This window comes from Mus caroli, unplaced genomic scaffold, assembly GCF_978045245.1.
Source record: "Mus caroli unplaced genomic scaffold, Mus_caroli_1 scaffold_1, whole genome shotgun sequence".
NCBI lineage: Eukaryota > Metazoa > Chordata > Mammalia > Rodentia > Muridae > Mus > Mus caroli.
The window spans coordinates 147,736,853-147,753,454 of NW_028227256.1; the positions used below are offsets into that span (position 1 = coordinate 147,736,853).

At 36.5% G+C, this 16,602-nt stretch overlaps 1 protein-coding gene across 1 annotated transcript; it reads left to right on the forward strand.

Annotated features, from left to right (window-relative positions):
* The first annotated feature begins 2,851 nt into the window (after nt 1-2,851).
* Pdc (phosducin) lies at nt 2,852-8,751 on the forward strand. Its single transcript, XM_021174540.2, has 3 exons — nt 2,852-2,930; nt 5,267-5,412; nt 8,224-8,751. The coding sequence occupies exons 1-3, from the start codon at nt 2,870-2,872 to the stop codon at nt 8,749-8,751; spliced, it is 735 nt and encodes a 244-aa protein (XP_021030199.1). The 5' UTR covers nt 2,852-2,869.
* Nucleotides 8,752-16,602: the final 7,851 nt, after the last annotated feature.

A 16,602-nucleotide genomic window follows, 5' to 3' on the forward strand; every position in this document is an offset into this window, starting at 1 on the left:
TACCAAAATATTTTTCTTTTTAAACAAAATTCCCATTGCAGAGAACTGTCCAACACAGTCTAATGTAGGTATACACTAATTCAATCAATAGACCTAAAAATGAATGACCTAAGATTGACAATTAAGCTATTAAAAATAATAAATCAAGAAGGAAGCTATAGTTTTGAGTCTTCAGTACTTAAAGTAGAATTATTTAAATGTTCTTAGCTTTATACATATTTATTTAGAATTATAGATAGCCAAATTAATAATCTACTCTTGCAGAAGAAAAGGCTAATTAAGTTACTGTTTTGTTTTGTTTTGTTTTTACTAGAACTTAAGGGGCAATTGAAATAATAAACTATGTTTTAAGTTCTTGATTCTTTGCTTTTACTTTGAAGCAAAAACAGGTCATGTTTCTTTAGAAATAAAAATGGTTTTAAGTAATTGTAGTGATTATATTTCTTTTCTTTTCTTTTTTTCTTTTCTTTTTTTTTTGTTTGTTTGTTTGTTTGGTTGGTTGGTTGGTTTTTTGGGTGGTTTTTTGTTTTGTTTTTTTCATTTTTTGAGACAAGGTTTCTCTGTATAGCCCTGGCTGTCCTGGAACTCACTCGGTAGAACTTAGAAATTCACCTGCCTCTGCCTCCCAAGTGCTGGGATTAAAGGCGTGTGCCACCACACCCGGCTTATATTTCTTTTCTTAAACCAACAGTATTTACAGATTTCCCTTTCATTTTTTTCTTTTTCTGATTTTCTTTTAATTTAATAAAATATTCAAATTCTCTATCTTTTTAAAATAGCTAAATAAATCTAATATTTCTAATTGCAAATGAACAGAAATTGTACTCCTCATGGAGTTTGAACACCAGCCAGTTATCTGTATATTATTACAAATTCACCATTCTTAATTATACTTATGATTACGTAACCATTCTAGAATCTTAATAGCTCATTTAAAAACTGTTTCTTGTTCAAATGGGAAACCAAGTCAGCAAAGAATTATGCTCTCAGCTGATTCAGTTAGGGACTGTAATAAAGGAAGCAGAATTCTAGGATCAGCCCAAAAATTGTCACAAGTTAAGACACAAAAGGAGTCAAGACAAGCACTAAAGAAACCAACTCTGATACTGAAGCATAAATCAACAAAAGCTAAGAAGGAATTACTGTCCAGACTGGAAAATGTCAGTGTTCAAAACTGATGTTACAAGGAGAAAAGAGAAAATGTAAAAACACTTGGAATATCCAATGTCACAGAGCCTCCCCAGTGAAGTTTCAGAGAAATCACAACTCTATGGACAGATCCTTTAGGGAACATACTAGTGTATATAAACCAAAATTTCCAGTAGATTAACGATAAATAAGTAAGTAAATTAATTTTACTGTGAACTAAGCATAAAGAAGTAATTAGTCATGAGGTTCCTACAACATTTTAACTTCTGAAAATTATAAGAGAGTGTAGTGGGAGGAAAAAAATATATTTACTATCTCCTTTCCTTTCTTTGGTGGGTAATCATTTCATCAAAACTCACCCGTTAGCACTGAAAGATGTTAAGTATTGATCAGCAATGTTTCTTAGGACACTGTTTACAACTTAGTAACTGTTTTCAGTACTAAGTACACTGTACTTTTCAAATCATAGGGAGAAAGAATCCAAAATAGTTACTTTAATAAATAGTGTGATGGATAACAGTAGGCTCCAAGTCAAATAGTCTAGGTTAAAATCCTGTACTAAACTTGCATGACAAATAATCAAATTTCTCCAGCTTCTACAATTTTAAAAAGAAATTACTTATGTCCTACTACATTGGGCTAGGAGAGCATTAAATAAATTTGTCACATAAGGTAATTGGAAAATGCACGTCCTGCAGTAAAATGCTTATAGTAAGTGTGGTGGTTTGAATAAGAATGTTCCCCAATGCTCATATATTTGAATGCTTAGTCATCAAGGGCAGGTGTGGCACTATTTGAGAAAGATTAGAACAATTAGGAGGTGGGACCTTGTTGAAGTGGGTGTGGCTTTGTTGGAAGAAGTGTGTCACTAGGAGTGGGCTTTGAGGTTTCAAAAGCCCATGCCAGGCCAAGGTTCTTTGTCTCTCTGCCTGTGGATCATGATGTAGCTCTCAGCTACTGCTCCAGTACCTGTCTGCATGCTTCAGCTGTGATGAAAATGGACAAAACATCTAGAACTGTAAGCAAGTCCCTAATTAAATGCTTTTGTTTCATAAGTGTTGGCTTGAACATAGTTCTCTTCACAGCAATAGCACTAGGATAGCAAACATGAGACTAATTAGAATTTTTCACTATATGAGATATTGGGGTAGAGCCTTATGAAATCTTTTGACAAGTAGTTATAAAAATAAGGAATTTGTTAATGAATAGTGTTCCACAAAGTACCTAAACCCAAATGAAAACATAAACCTTTGGGCTGGAGAGTTGGCTCAGTGGTTAAGAGTACTGACTCTTCTTCCAGAGGTCCTGAGTTCAATTCCCAGCAACCACATAGTGGCTCAAAACCATCTGTAATGGGGTCTGATGCCCCCTTCTGGTATGTCTGAAGACAGCTACAGTGTACTCACATACAATCAATCAATCAATAAATATTTTAAAAAAAAAACATAAACCTTCAAAAGACAAACCACAAATTATACAAATTTCTTTAGTAGTATTATTTAGTACTTGCTAAATTAATGTCCTCTTACAATGCAGACAGAAACATCAATGCACTCTTTCTCATAGTGAAAACCCTTACTCCACAAGGGTGACATCAGGGGATTATAAACACATGCACATGTATCTAAGGATGTGTATGTGCTTGCATGTGTGTTCCGGAACTTATCAACCTTACTGGTTCTTTTTCATCATACAGACTACACCAAACCCAACCCATAAAATGGAAGAAGCCACCAGCCAAAGCTTAGAGGAAGATTTTGAAGGACAGGCCACACACACAGGTAACTAATGTGCAGAGAAAACATAATTATTGAAGTAAGATTAAATCTATAAGTATCTCCTGTTCTTATAGAGAGTATTGCTGAATTTAATAATATCTTCATCTAGTCAGAAAGAATAATTTAAAAACATTTGACTAAATAAATTAGCTTAAAATGAAATGACCCAGGATTTGTTATTTGTTAATTCAATATCAAAGACTTTGAAAAAACACAAATTGTTGATAATTTCCTGCCACCCTGGTATCATAAAACTCCTCTATCTACAATTTAATAGGGTCCTTTTTATTCTGCCAATCCTCCTGCCTGTACCCACTACAGCCTTCCTTGGTATGCTATATATAAATATATATTAGTGATCAAGAGTAAGTAATACTTAATTTTAGCTTTTTGAATGTGAAGAAAAACCAAGGGTCTAATAAAGAATTCTGGAATCAATCTACCTCCAGAATATCCAAAACCTCATGTCATCCAGGAGGCATTCTTAACTTGTTGAATTGTATGTGGTTGATTATATGCCACCAAGATCTTAGCTGTTAAGTGCTATGACTTAAGTTTTGCATTCAGAAACCTTTTGACTCTACAGAATCTATGTCACTAGTACCCCCCATGTCTGTAAGCATAGACAGGAACCTTTGAATTCAGTCATAGGTTTGAATGAGTTAACACTTGTACCGGGATAAGTCTATGGGAATTTATTTAATAACAGCTACGGTAAAAGTGTCTTTCTAAGTATGAAATAAGCAAAGAAACTGTAAGAGAAAACATAGATCAGTCTGCTAGAAGGAAACAGGGATTACAGGAGGAGGGGCAGAGTGAAGGAGGTAAATGGAGGCGGGAGAAAAAGCAGATGCACAGAAGAGGAAAGGGAAAGAAACAAAGGAAATGCCCATTGTCTAGTAAATGTTATCAGAAGAAAATATTAAAGGAAAAATCTAACATACTTAGGAGAAACATGTACAATCCAATAGACAACAAATTAATATTTTAATATAAAGAGTTTCTACAAATAATAAGAAATTAAACGGCAACCAAGTACAATAGGGATGTACTAGTTACTTGGTGTGTTTTTGTGTTACTGTGATGAAATATCCAGCCATAAACAATTTCAGGAAGGAAGAGTCCATGTGTGCGCACAGTTCTAGGTACAGTCATCATGGTGGGGCTGTCAAGACCAGGCACTTGAGGCAGCTGGTCCACTGTATCCACACACAGTAGGCAGAGCAAAGTGGATGGCAATGCTTAGTTACCTGTCTCCAGGACCTCGGACCATGGAATGGTGATGCTCATAGTTAAGGTTTGTCTTCCCACCTCAATTAGCCCAACTAAATAAACTCTTACAGACATGCTAAGAGGCTTATCTCTTAAGTGATTATAGATCACATCAAATTGATGATTAGTTTTAACCATCACAGTGGGCAAAAGATTTGCAGAGAAAAAATAACCTGAAAAAGATACAGACATAACTTTGACAAGATGCAATTTTTTTCCACAGAAGTAGAAAAACTGTAAGTTTAACACATCCTCTGAATGAAGCACTGGGAAGAGGACAAATCAAAGTGGTTTGACCTCTGCAAGGGCAGTTAGCACCATCGCACCCAGGAAGAGGCATGCCCTTCAGCGGAGGCACTTCACTTACACTTGACAGATAGGATAAAAAATTGATTATAAGATGCCTCATTCAATATCATGCATGATAGAAAAAATGAGGAAACAATACCACCTGTAATAACTGACTAAATTGTATAGAAATTCATAATAATTTACTGTGTTCTATAATGAAAAGAAAAAGAAGAGAAAGGATGGCGACTTGGGGTGGAGATAAGGCTCAGTGGTTAAGAGCACTTGCTGCTCTTCCAGAGGACTGTAGAATAGTAAAAATAAAAACAGGGTTGCCTGAATCAATAAAATCAGCTGTAATCACTTTATTTAAATTTATACAATCTATATCAGAAGTTAATATACAATATAATATATAATGTGAGAAAGAAAGAATACACCCAAATGTAGAATACTATGTTAATGAGGAACAAGACTAAGCCTTAGCATGGGTAGCTCTATTAATATATATAATGTAATATATATATATATATATATGGTATTGATATATATTAAATTGTTAGAATGTCAGTAATATATATTCTGCCCTCATGTATGCCTACATGACAGAAGAGGGCACCAGATCTCATTACAGACGGTTATAAAACATCATGTAGTTGCTGGAATTGAACTCAGGACCTATGGAAGAACAGCCAGTGCTCTTAGCGAGCCATCTCTCTAGCCCATGTAAGCAGTAATTTTCAGAATTAAGAGAAAAACATTTAAAATTTTAATTTCAGGACCCAAAGGAGTAATAAATGATTGGAGAAAGTTTAAATTAGAAAGTGAAGATGGTGATTCAATTCCACCCAGCAAGAAGGACATCCTCAGACAAATGTCTTCTCCTCAGAGCAGAGATGACTCAAAGGAAAGAATGAGCAGAAAGGTAAGAGAAGGAAAGACTGGTTATGAGTTCTGTACTACCTAGTCTAAGTCCCTCAAGAGAATCACTTTAGAATATTATGAAATGTTTTCCTTGTAGTATAAAGCGAATACTGTGATTAAGGTATTCTATGCTAAGAAACACATGTGAGAATCAAAAGAATGAATGATGAATATATGAACTGCTGTAGAGAAAGTTTAGAAAAATGAAAAAACAAAACATAGAATTTTAAATTATATAAACTATTCCATTCTCTGGGGCAACAAAAAACACCGTTGTGTGCTTTCACTACTGCATGATTATAGGCAGGTGAATCTGTGTGCAGAGAAGTGTGAAGAGAGACATTCACTGGGTTGAGGGTATTCATAGTTTAGAAGAATAGGATTTCCTGGGAAGATCTGGGAGGAGATAAGCAGAAGAAGCTCAACACTAGGAAAGCCAGCATTGCAAGAGTCTTAGTTACACAAGTGTGTGTCTGTGTCATAAAGATGTAGAGTCAAAGAGGGCCTCTAAAATGTCAATGGAGATTATTTGAATATTAAATTGGTAGAATATCAGTATTTTTATTTCCTTTCTAAAAATTTTTAGTCCATTTTAAAATCTCCATTAGTATGTCATATTTATATGACAAGATTAATAATGATAGAAGCAGTTAAGAGATTTTCATGTGTGGAAGATCACTCCAGTGGATTATTTATCACCAAATCAGTTTATATTGGGAGTATACTGAGTTAAGAGACTATGAGCAGAAATGTGCCTTGGCTGATGGCTTCAGACCACAATAGTGATCTTCAGTCTAACGGTGTGACACATAAAGACAGAAGTTGGTTCTTTATGTAACCATGCAGTGTGGACGAGACAATCACATTTTCCAAAGGGAGGAATTGTAAGAATGTCCTCTCCTCATTTGTTTCAAACAGATTGTGAAGGGTAAATAAAATTTAAAAGTGTCTTAAAACAAAATTAGTATTAAATCTGAGTTGTTAGTACTAAAGATTTTGTGCTGGTTGAACTTCAGAAATGTGCCTGTATGCCTAAGTATCTATGCCTCCATGTATAAACAGAACAACTTCTGACAGGGATTCTCGAATGTATCTCCAAATCAATATTCATGAGGCTTGGTTGCTTGAACTAGCAGGACTATGATGGCAGCTTATGAAATATGCAAAACATTTAATAATTTTAGGCCTAAAAGAATGGAATTGAGATGATAATATTAACATAGAGAAACTATTAGAATTGGAAAGAGACCTAGGTATGGTGGCACATGTTGGCACTGGGGAGGTTGTGGTAAAAGGACCTTGAGTTCTAGGCTAGCCTGGGCTACAGAGCAAGACCATATCAAAAGAAAGAGAGATGAAAGACAAAGGAAGAAAGAGGGAGGGAGGGTAGATTGGAAGGGAGAAAGAATTGGGAATATCAGGAAAACATACAAGAGTCAGAAACAAGTACTATAAAACAGTCAGCAGATGCAGTCACTACCATCCTTAGGGTTCCCAAATGCCAGCTTCCAAGTTTCTGGGCCATTCTACACTTTTCAGTGAGCCGTATGACACTAGACGACATCATTTCTTTTTTTTTTTTAATTAGGTATTTTCCTCAATTACATTTCCAATGCTATCCAAAAAGTCACCAATACACTCCCCCCCCCAGTCCCCCACCCACCCACCCCCACCCCTTGGCCCTGGCATTCCCCTGTACTGGGGCATATAAAGTTGGCAAGTCCAATGGGCCTCTCTTGCCAGTGATGGCCGACTAGGCCATCTTTTGATACAAATGCAGCTAGAGTCAAGAGCTCTGGGGTACTGGTTAGTTCATAATAATGTTCCACCTATGGGGTTGCAGTTCCCTTTAGCTCCTTGGGTACTTTCTCTAGCTCCTCCATTGGGGGCCCTGTGATCCATCCAATAGCTGACTGTGAGCATCCACTTCTGTGTTTGCTAGGCCCCGGCATTGTCTCACAAGAGACAGCTATATCTGGGTCCTTTCAGCAAAATCTTGCTAGTGTATGCAATGGTGTCAGCGTTTGGAAGCTGATTATGGGATGGATCCCTGGATATGGCAGTCTTTAGATGGTCCATCCTTTCTTCACAGCTCCAAACTTTATCTCTGTAACTCTTTCCATGGGTGTTTTGTTCTCAATTCCAAGAAGGGGCACAGTGTCCACATTTTGGTCTTCGTTCTTCTTGAGTTTCATGCATTTAACAAATTGTATCTTATATCTTGGGTATCATTTCTTTACGTCTATTTTTTTCTTGGTTGAGAGTAAGAGGTGATTAATTGTCTATCAGATATATTAATAATGGAGTCCATATTATGAAAGGGTATTAAGATAATTTGATGTTTTAACCACAATAGAATGTAGCTCAGTGGTAAGGAATAACCTAGAAGGCTTGTTAAAATACAGACAATTCAGCCTCACCCTTATATTATAGGTTCTGAGTCAGCAGATCTGGGTAGTGCCTATAATCTGAAAACAAAACAAAACAAAACAAAACAAAACAACAAAAACAAACTGCTGACACTGAGCATTAATTGATTAATTAGTTAATCAAATATATAGTACAAGCTCCATCGGTACTTATTTCAATGAAAACAAAAACAGACTAAAGTGTAGAGAAAAGGTTCTGGAAGTGGCCTTTGAGCCAGTGCTTAAATGAGACACCTATGTTAGAAGCAGGGGAGTAGTGGTCTAAGCAAAAGGAGGCATGGTCAACAAGTAAAAGCTGCTAGACTTGAGAATGAGTTTGATGCATCTAAAGACGAAACATCCCTCATTGGATTATCTTTATTATTTCTTTCTTGCGTTCTCAGATGAGCATTCAAGAATATGAACTCATTCATCAAGACAAAGAAGATGAGAGTTGCCTTCGCAAATACCGGAGACAGTGCATGCAGGATATGCATCAGAAGTTGAGTTTTGGGCCTAGGTATGGGTTTGTGTATGAGCTGGAAACAGGGGAGCAATTCCTGGAAACCATCGAAAAGGAGCAGAAGGTCACCACAATTGTGGTTAACATTTACGAGGATGGTGTCAGGGGCTGCGATGCACTCAACAGCAGCTTAGCGTGCCTTGCAGTGGAGTACCCAATGGTCAAGTTCTGTAAAATAAAAGCTTCTAATACCGGAGCGGGGGACCGCTTTTCTGCAGACGTACTCCCTACGTTGCTGGTGTACAAAGGTGGGGAACTCATAAGCAATTTTATTAGTGTGACTGAACAATTTGCTGAAGAATTTTTTGCTGTGGATGTGGAGTCTTTCCTAAATGAATATGGATTACTACCAGAAAGAGAGATACATGACCTAGAGCAGACCAACATGGAAGACGAGGACATTGAATAAGCCTTCACTATGTCAGTATCTCATGTCTATCCTTTACACAGTGAACACTGATTTTTTTTTTGGTAGTATCTATATTCCTTTAGCAAACACTAAATATGGCCCTGGCTATTCCAATTTTTTTTGGGGGGGAGACACTAAAATTATGTAAATAGCACTTTTTAGTACTAGTTATTCAAATTGAGATAATATTTTACTGCAAGGATATTGTGGTTCTTAGCAAATAAGTAGTAAGCAGAAGAGGTGGGTAATGTCAATGTTAGATCATTGTAAAAATCCCTTTCAAGTTCCGTGTTAGATTTTGCTCCTCATTTTCCCCTTGGCATTTTTATTTGGGCTTTTGAAACTGAACACTACTTATAAACTGGTTTGTACAATAAGAATAAAATCCTATGAAGAAACAAGTAGTCTGTGTAAAGCCTATCATGAGTTGAGTACTTAAAACTTCATAAAGCTCAAAAAATAAATTAAAATTGTTTCATTTATTAGTCTCCATTAACCATAAATATGCATCTGAAAAGTATTGTTTTCATTTTCCAAGCAATATAACAAGATGCAGAGAAGAAAAGTAAGATTTTAGCTTTCACTTTTCTTTAAAGTATTTTGAAATTTGTCCAAAAGAAAAAAAAGAGCGGGGCAGCGCTGATGCACACCTTCTTTAATCCCAGCACTTTGGAGGCAGAGGTTGATGGATCTCTATGAGTTCGAGGCCAGTCTTATCTAGCAAATGAGTTCTAGGGTAGCCAAGGCTACACAGAGAAACCCTGTCTCGAAAAACCAAACCAAACCAAAACAAAACAAAAATTTTGGAAGTTTTTCCTCCCTCACTCAGACATGGAAGTGCAAAATAAAAAACAACATTAGAGTATAAATGGATAAGTTAGATGGAGAGTAAGATGAACGATGTCTAACGCAGAGTAAAAAGATAATGGTGAGTGAGAGATAAAGCAACATGGTGAACAATGGAAGAAACGGTGCTTGGTACACAGCCAGACACAGACTCCTCGTGAGATGTTGGGAGCACGCCAACGCCTGGCAGCTCATGGGTTAAACATGCAAATATTCGAAGCTTTAGTCTCCATCCTTTTTGTTGTTGTTGCTGTTGTTTTTGGTTTTGTTTTGTTTTGTTTTTTTGAGACAGGGTTTCTCTATGTAGCCCTGGCTGTCCTGGAACTCAACTCTATAAACCAGGCTGGCCTCGAACTCAGAAATCCTCCTTCCTGCCTCTGCCTCCCAAGTGCTGGGATTAAAGGCGTGAGCCACCACTGCCCGACATCCTTTTACGTAACTAGCTTACGGTTCTTCCACCTTCATCCAGGACTCTAAACATTTCTCAGATATTATCTGACGAGAACTATCTCATCTTTCAACCATCTGAAGTGAAATGACAACCTCACATAAACGGGGTCTACGACGTTCTGGCAGAAGCATCCACACAAGTGTCTCCAGTCAGCGGATCCGGCTGTGTAGGACCTGAACTCATTCCCCCAGGCACCGGAAGTTCTCTGCTGTGGTTATGCCCCTCTCCTCTGCACTCTCTGCCCGTTTTCTCCATATACTATTAATATGGGCTTTGAAATATTTATATATTATCCACAATTTAAAGTATGTCCATCTACAATTTAAAGTTTTAACCTACTGCTCACATCTCTGGTTTCTTTAAAGTCACAATTCTTAAAGGAGGTATCTTTACATCATACTGGTGGGACTCTGCCAAGCAATTTAAGTACAGTTGAAATCTCTTATCACATTTATTGGACAACTTTTAGTCCATTTGTATTCAGCTTCCCCTAAACTCATTCATATTAGAGGGGACTTCTCTCTTCCCTTTGAGTTACTTCCTCTGGCTTCTGACAGCATACTGGCACGCCCCTCCTATCCACCTGTCACTTCCTTCAAAGTCCTTCACTGAGTTCTCTAGGTACTCAGTCTAGATCATCTCTTTCAGTCAACTCTTGGATTGACATCTCACCTCGTCTTCCTTTTCTTTTTTTTCTTTTCTTTTTCGAGACAGGGTTTCTCTGTATACCCCCGGCTGTCCTGGAACTCACTTTGTAGACCAGGCGGGCCTCGAACTCAGAAATCCGCCTGCCTCTGCTTCCCGTGATTAAAGGCGTGTGCCACTACTCCCGGCCTCACCTCGTCTTTCTTTAGACTCTACAATCTTCTGTATCAAGTAGAGGAAGAAAAAAAAAAGCAAACAAAGAATAGGAAAGGAAAAGGCAGAACGTCTGCCACTGGCGTATGTATTCATGATGAACAGATGCATCAGAATTCCTGGCGATCACCAGTTTATGCTGACTGGTCTCCTACATAGTTTTGTCTCTAAATGAATATTTTTGTTCATGGATCTAAAATCTTGAATATTGATTCCTCATTTTACATTTGGGGAAAGCATTTTAAACACCATATGGCCTGCTTTTAAATTTCTAGACAATAACGATATCACGTAGAGGGAGAACAGGAAGAGGGGCCAGGTATGATGTTTACATATAATCAAGGAGTTTTAAAAACAGGTGTTTTCTATCAAATAGAGGCTGGAAATTCATTCATCTCTTATAGAATTCTCTACTAAGAAAGTACTAGTCTTACAAATGTAGCAAAAAAAGTCAGATGTGCTGCCATGTCCTGTACTCAGAAGGCTGAAGCAAGACGAAAGGGTTGAGAGTCATTAGTTCAATGGCAGTGTTGGCTATAAACAAAAGCAAGAGCAAAATCAAAAAAAAAAAAAAGTGAAGAAAAAAGTCAGGCATCTTCACATGAAGTATTTATAAATCTAAAGGCTCAATAGACTAGCTATCGATTGGCATTAATTCCATGGACTGGAAGGAAACCCTTAAAGGATGGTGGTGAGATGGTGAAGAAGGATGGTCAAATATCTACAATACAACAATAGTTTAACAACAAGATGTAGGTTCAGTTATTAGTGACTCAGTTATTCATTTGTTCATTTTATCCCGTTATTAGCTATTTAGTCATTCATTCTCAGTGACCAGAGGAAGGAAAGAAAGGCTAACCATTTAAGGGAAACATCCATCTATAGTAAAAATAAATGAGAGAGAGAGAGAGAGAAAAAAAGAGAGAGAGAGAGAGAGAGAGAGAGAAAGAGAGAGAGAGAAATTACTGCTTTGAAACATTCCTATCCAAAGAAAGCTCCTCTCCTGTAAGAAACAAACCACCATCTTTTCATTTTGAATAAACAGCTTGCAAGCTTAAGCCGGACTAAACCCAGGAATGTATTTAACCCATCATTGTCAAAGCAAAAGTAGGTGGTACCAACTTAGAAAGCGAGTGATGACAGCAACCATTCTCAGCGTAAGCACTAGGTGACTAATGGGTGCCAGGGCAAGCTTTGATCATAGACCACTCATCAGGAGAGTCACACAAAAGACAGGATTTGACTAGAACCGCCTGAAGTCTGCTGTTGCAAAGATGCTGCACTACAAAGGCCTTCATGTAAACACTTAATCTGTTGATTAATTCTATAGGAGAAGACATCATTAAAAATATATTTATTAATTTTTTGAGAATTTTAAGAATGTATTTTGATCACATTCACCCCCAATTCCACCCTTAACTTCTCCCAGATCCACCCCAGAGATCATTTTTGATTTACCAAAGGAAGAGTTTTAAGTTAAAAAGTTTAAAATGTTATACCATGTCACATGATTACTCAAATAATAATTGTAGTAGACCTGAAGGATAACTTGTTATCTAATGCTAGGAAATTTTGAAAGGAATAGTAAATTTGAATTGTAAATTGAAAAGCTAATTTATTCATTTGTTCAGAAAACATTACTGATAGTCTGCAATGTCCATAGAGAGTCCTAGAGAGCAAGAAACATAAGGAAGGTAAAGAAAGCAAGCCTTTATACAGAAACAGAAGATAACTGCTTACACCTTTGTACCTCCATGTCTCTACGGTGATGCCGGTGACTCTAATGAACACCAGTAGCAAACTTCTTTATCTGAATCCAATCATTCACTTTGTGAATTTGTGCATACTAATTAATCTCTCTGCACCTTTTAAAAACCTGTTAAACACAGATAATGACTTCACTTCTTCACAAAGTTACTATGAAATAAAAATAAGTAAATCATGTAAGCTAATAAGAAGACTGCCTAATGTGCAGATATTACTACTGTTGCTTGTCATTATTAATAGATATACGCAAGTAAAATGATTCATATACCATACAGATTTAAAGGCATAAAGTTGTGCTTATATACATCAAAGTTAATTCAGGAAGGTGTCAGATGCAATGTATCTATAGCAAACACAGTACTCACATCCTTCTAGAAATGAACTTACCGAATACTTTATATACAATATTTAAACCGGGAAAGGGGATAACATTTGAAATGTAAATAAAGAAAATATCCAATAAAAATACAATAAAAAATATGTAAGTCAAAAGAGAAAAGTCCTTTAAAAATTCCAAAGCAGTAAAAGGCAGATCAGTAACTACAACAAAGTGGCCCAACCACTGTACACATTAGATTCTACAGCCCATCTCCATGCTTTGGGGCACACTGAACACTGATGACGATTCTCCAACCACTTTGCCTGTTGTTCCTGGACTATATTTTCCCAGTCTTATCTTGTGGCCTTTCTTTCTTGATAACTTCCTCATTGACTCTTTGGATTCCATTATTAATCCTGATGGTTGCTCCTATGTCAAGATTTCTGAATATCACTATTATTGGCATTTCTGGGAAGATTTGCCCTGCACACTAAAAGACAGTTAGCAGCATCCTTGACCTTTCTCAAATAGATGCTAGTAACATCCTCCTCTAATTGCAACAACAAAAAACTTTCTTTAGACAATGTCAAGTGCTCTCCAGAAGGCAAGAATCATGTCCAGTAGAAAATCACTTACCATGACATACGAAACATATCTTCTGCCTCCTGCTTTCTACATTTGTGGAGATTTAACTCACCATAATTTGTCACTAGAACCATTGCAACCATTTCCTAACTGCACTTCACAACTACCAATGATCAAGTTGATACCAGAAACATATCACAAAAAGATTAAGTGGCTGAGAAAATCCCAAGACCTTTGGGCCATGCCGCTGAAAGTTTTCTCAGGATATCTATGAAACAAAAGAAGATAATTGGGTTTGTGGGGTGCTTTAAATTATATTCTGAAATGTATTGGAATATAAATATTTTCTTGATAACCTATACATTCTGAAAGTGAAGTAGCTATGTACAGTGTACCTTCCATTAATGAAACAAGTATGTTTTTTTAAATGTAAACTCAACAGCAACCCTTCTCAAGGTAATTTTTATGGCTATCATCTTTAACTAAATGTTTGAAACTTGAAGTATTAGTGGCATATTGGGGCTGAGGGAAGCATCAAGATAACTGAGTTTTCTCTTGCCATGGAAGATGACTAATGATCTGATTGTGGCCCTCAGAATCTACATTTAAAAGTCTAACACAGTGGTACACATATATACATGCCTATGGTGAGACAGGAGGTGGGGAAGAGACTGTAACATGGTTGGATAGCTGAAGTAGGGGGAACATGAGGTTAAGACTAGCCTGAGCTCCATAGCATTACTATGTTTTAAACAACAACAACTTGAAGAAAACTTGACATAATCAAATTTTAATGTACATAAAACAGATGTATAGACAAACACAGTTTAGTTTTCAAGATCTCTGCTATTTCAATAACTCTTGATTCTTTAAAAAAGAAAAATCTGAACTTAAGATTCACAAGAAATTATTTACCCTGTTATGAAAATAAAACATTTTGTGAAAATTAAGATATTAAATCCTGAAACGTAATAACCAACTACTACATACATTCATGATTACTGATGAAGTCATATAAAGGTAATATCATGCATGCTGTGGAAAACTAGTAGCTTTGGAGACCACAAATAGAAAAGACAGCTTTGCATTATGTTATCACAGAAAGATGCTCCTGGACACACTATGTAATGATTCTCCATAAACACATCTAAACTCATATCCCGCACTAGTTACTTTACTGTTGCAGTAATAAAACACTGAGACCAAGGCAACCTACAGAAGAAAGAGTTTATTTGAGCTTACAGTTCCAGAGGGATCAGAGTCCATGATGGCAGAGCAGAAGAACAGCAGCTGAAGCTAGATGTTGAGTGTTTACATCTGGATCTATAAGCAAGACGTGGAGAGATTAAACTGGTAATGTGGAGGCTTTAAAACATCAAGGCCTTTCTGCAGTGGCATACTTCAAAGCTCCATCAAGGCCACACCTCCTAAACCTACATAAACCATACCACCAATCAGAGACAAAGTGTTCATATATCCACACCTATGGATAACACACTCAAACAAATCATCAGCTATTCTAAGGTGAAAATGCACTTAGTACATCTAACCTAATCTACAGCTTAGGAACACAATATAATGTAGAATATTTTCATTCAGCCCTGACAATAAGTGGCTGAATGAAAATACACCTGATATTCCAAGGGAGTATGATGCTGCATAGTGCTAGCCAAGGTTGGAAAGATCAAAACTAAAAATTCAAGGTATGGTTTCTAGAGAATATATGTCACTTTGTACCACTATGATCCAAAATGTAAAATACAATATATGTGGAATATCAGTAAGCAGGAATACTGTGTATAACATCACAAACACCATTGTATGTAAAGACTTGCAAAAACACATGAAGTAGAATGTTCTTTATAATATATGCTGCTTAAGAATGAAGACACAGAAGAGTTAGATGTCAGTTGGCTTTCTCAAATCATGGAAGAATTAGATGTTAGCTGGCTTTCTTAAATCCATATGGCCAATAAGATATAAAGTTTAATCATAACCTTGGGTCTATCAATGTTAGCTCCAATGCTATTTCCATTAGGTAATATTATTTACCTGAAAGTTACCAACACAAACAATAAGTGACAAACCAAATTCAGGTTTCTCTATGATCTGTCTTAATGTAGTTCAGGTCTATGTGTCAGTGCTGAGAAAAATAGGAAGAAGAGAAGGAATGGATGAACAGGAGAAAACAAAGTTACCTGGAATCTGGAGAAAGCTTCAGTCCAGGAATCTAATAACAAATCTAGTGGGTATAGTTCTAAAAGAGAAAACTGAGAAGAAAATGGCAATGTAAGATTTTAATTATATATTTTTCATTGTTTTAGCAATAATATTAAGGAAAAAAAATTTTATGAATACTTTTATGGCTGAGCAAACTGTAAAAGTCTCTTTATTTTTCAGGCTTTTGGATCTTTTATTTGTTTGTTTTGCCATCCTATGTAAAAAAAAAAAAAAATGCTCCAAAAGTACATATTTGATTAACTCAGGTATGTTTACTCTGGCCATATTATTTCTCACAGGACCTATTCCTCAGTCTCAATTCTTGAATACATAGAAGCTTAATTTTAAGCAAGTTATTTCAAAAATGATAACTCATTGAAAGGTTATTTATTCAGCGTTGACAACCCATAATTAGCACTCCTACCGGGCTCCTGCTGTAACAAGCTAGGCTCATTCTTAGTAGCTAATGATTATCAGAAGTGAAATTAAACCTGCTGAGTTACTTGAATTCCAGAGACTTATATAATAAACTGTGTAAGTTCCCAGAGAAGTTACAAAGAACAAAGCTATGGCTCTTCGTTATATTTCACTTTTACTAAATATCAGTTTCAAGTCTTAGAGAGATGGTTCACCAATGAAGAGTACCTGTTGCCCTTGCAAAGCCCTTGGGTTTGGTTCCCAGCACCCAGTTGATAGATCACAACCATCCTTAATCCTAATTCCATTAAAATGATACCTTTTTCTGGTCTCTGCAAGCACAAACACAGTGTGCATACATACACGCTGTCAAAAACTTATACACATA

What these genes read in the sequence shown, in the direction of transcription:
- Pdc (XM_021174540.2), top strand. Translation starts at nt 2,870, where the DNA reads ATGGAAGAAGCCACCAGCCAAAGCTTAGAGGAAGATTTTGAAGGACAG. An exon ending in AGGACAGGCCACACACACAG is followed by an intron (nt 2,931 to 5,266) that starts GTAACTAATGTG and finishes TTTTAATTTCAG; the next exon opens with GACCCAAAGGAGTAATAAAT. An exon ending in AGGAAAGAATGAGCAGAAAG is followed by an intron (nt 5,413 to 8,223) that starts GTAAGAGAAGGA and finishes TTGCGTTCTCAG; the next exon opens with ATGAGCATTCAAGAATATGA.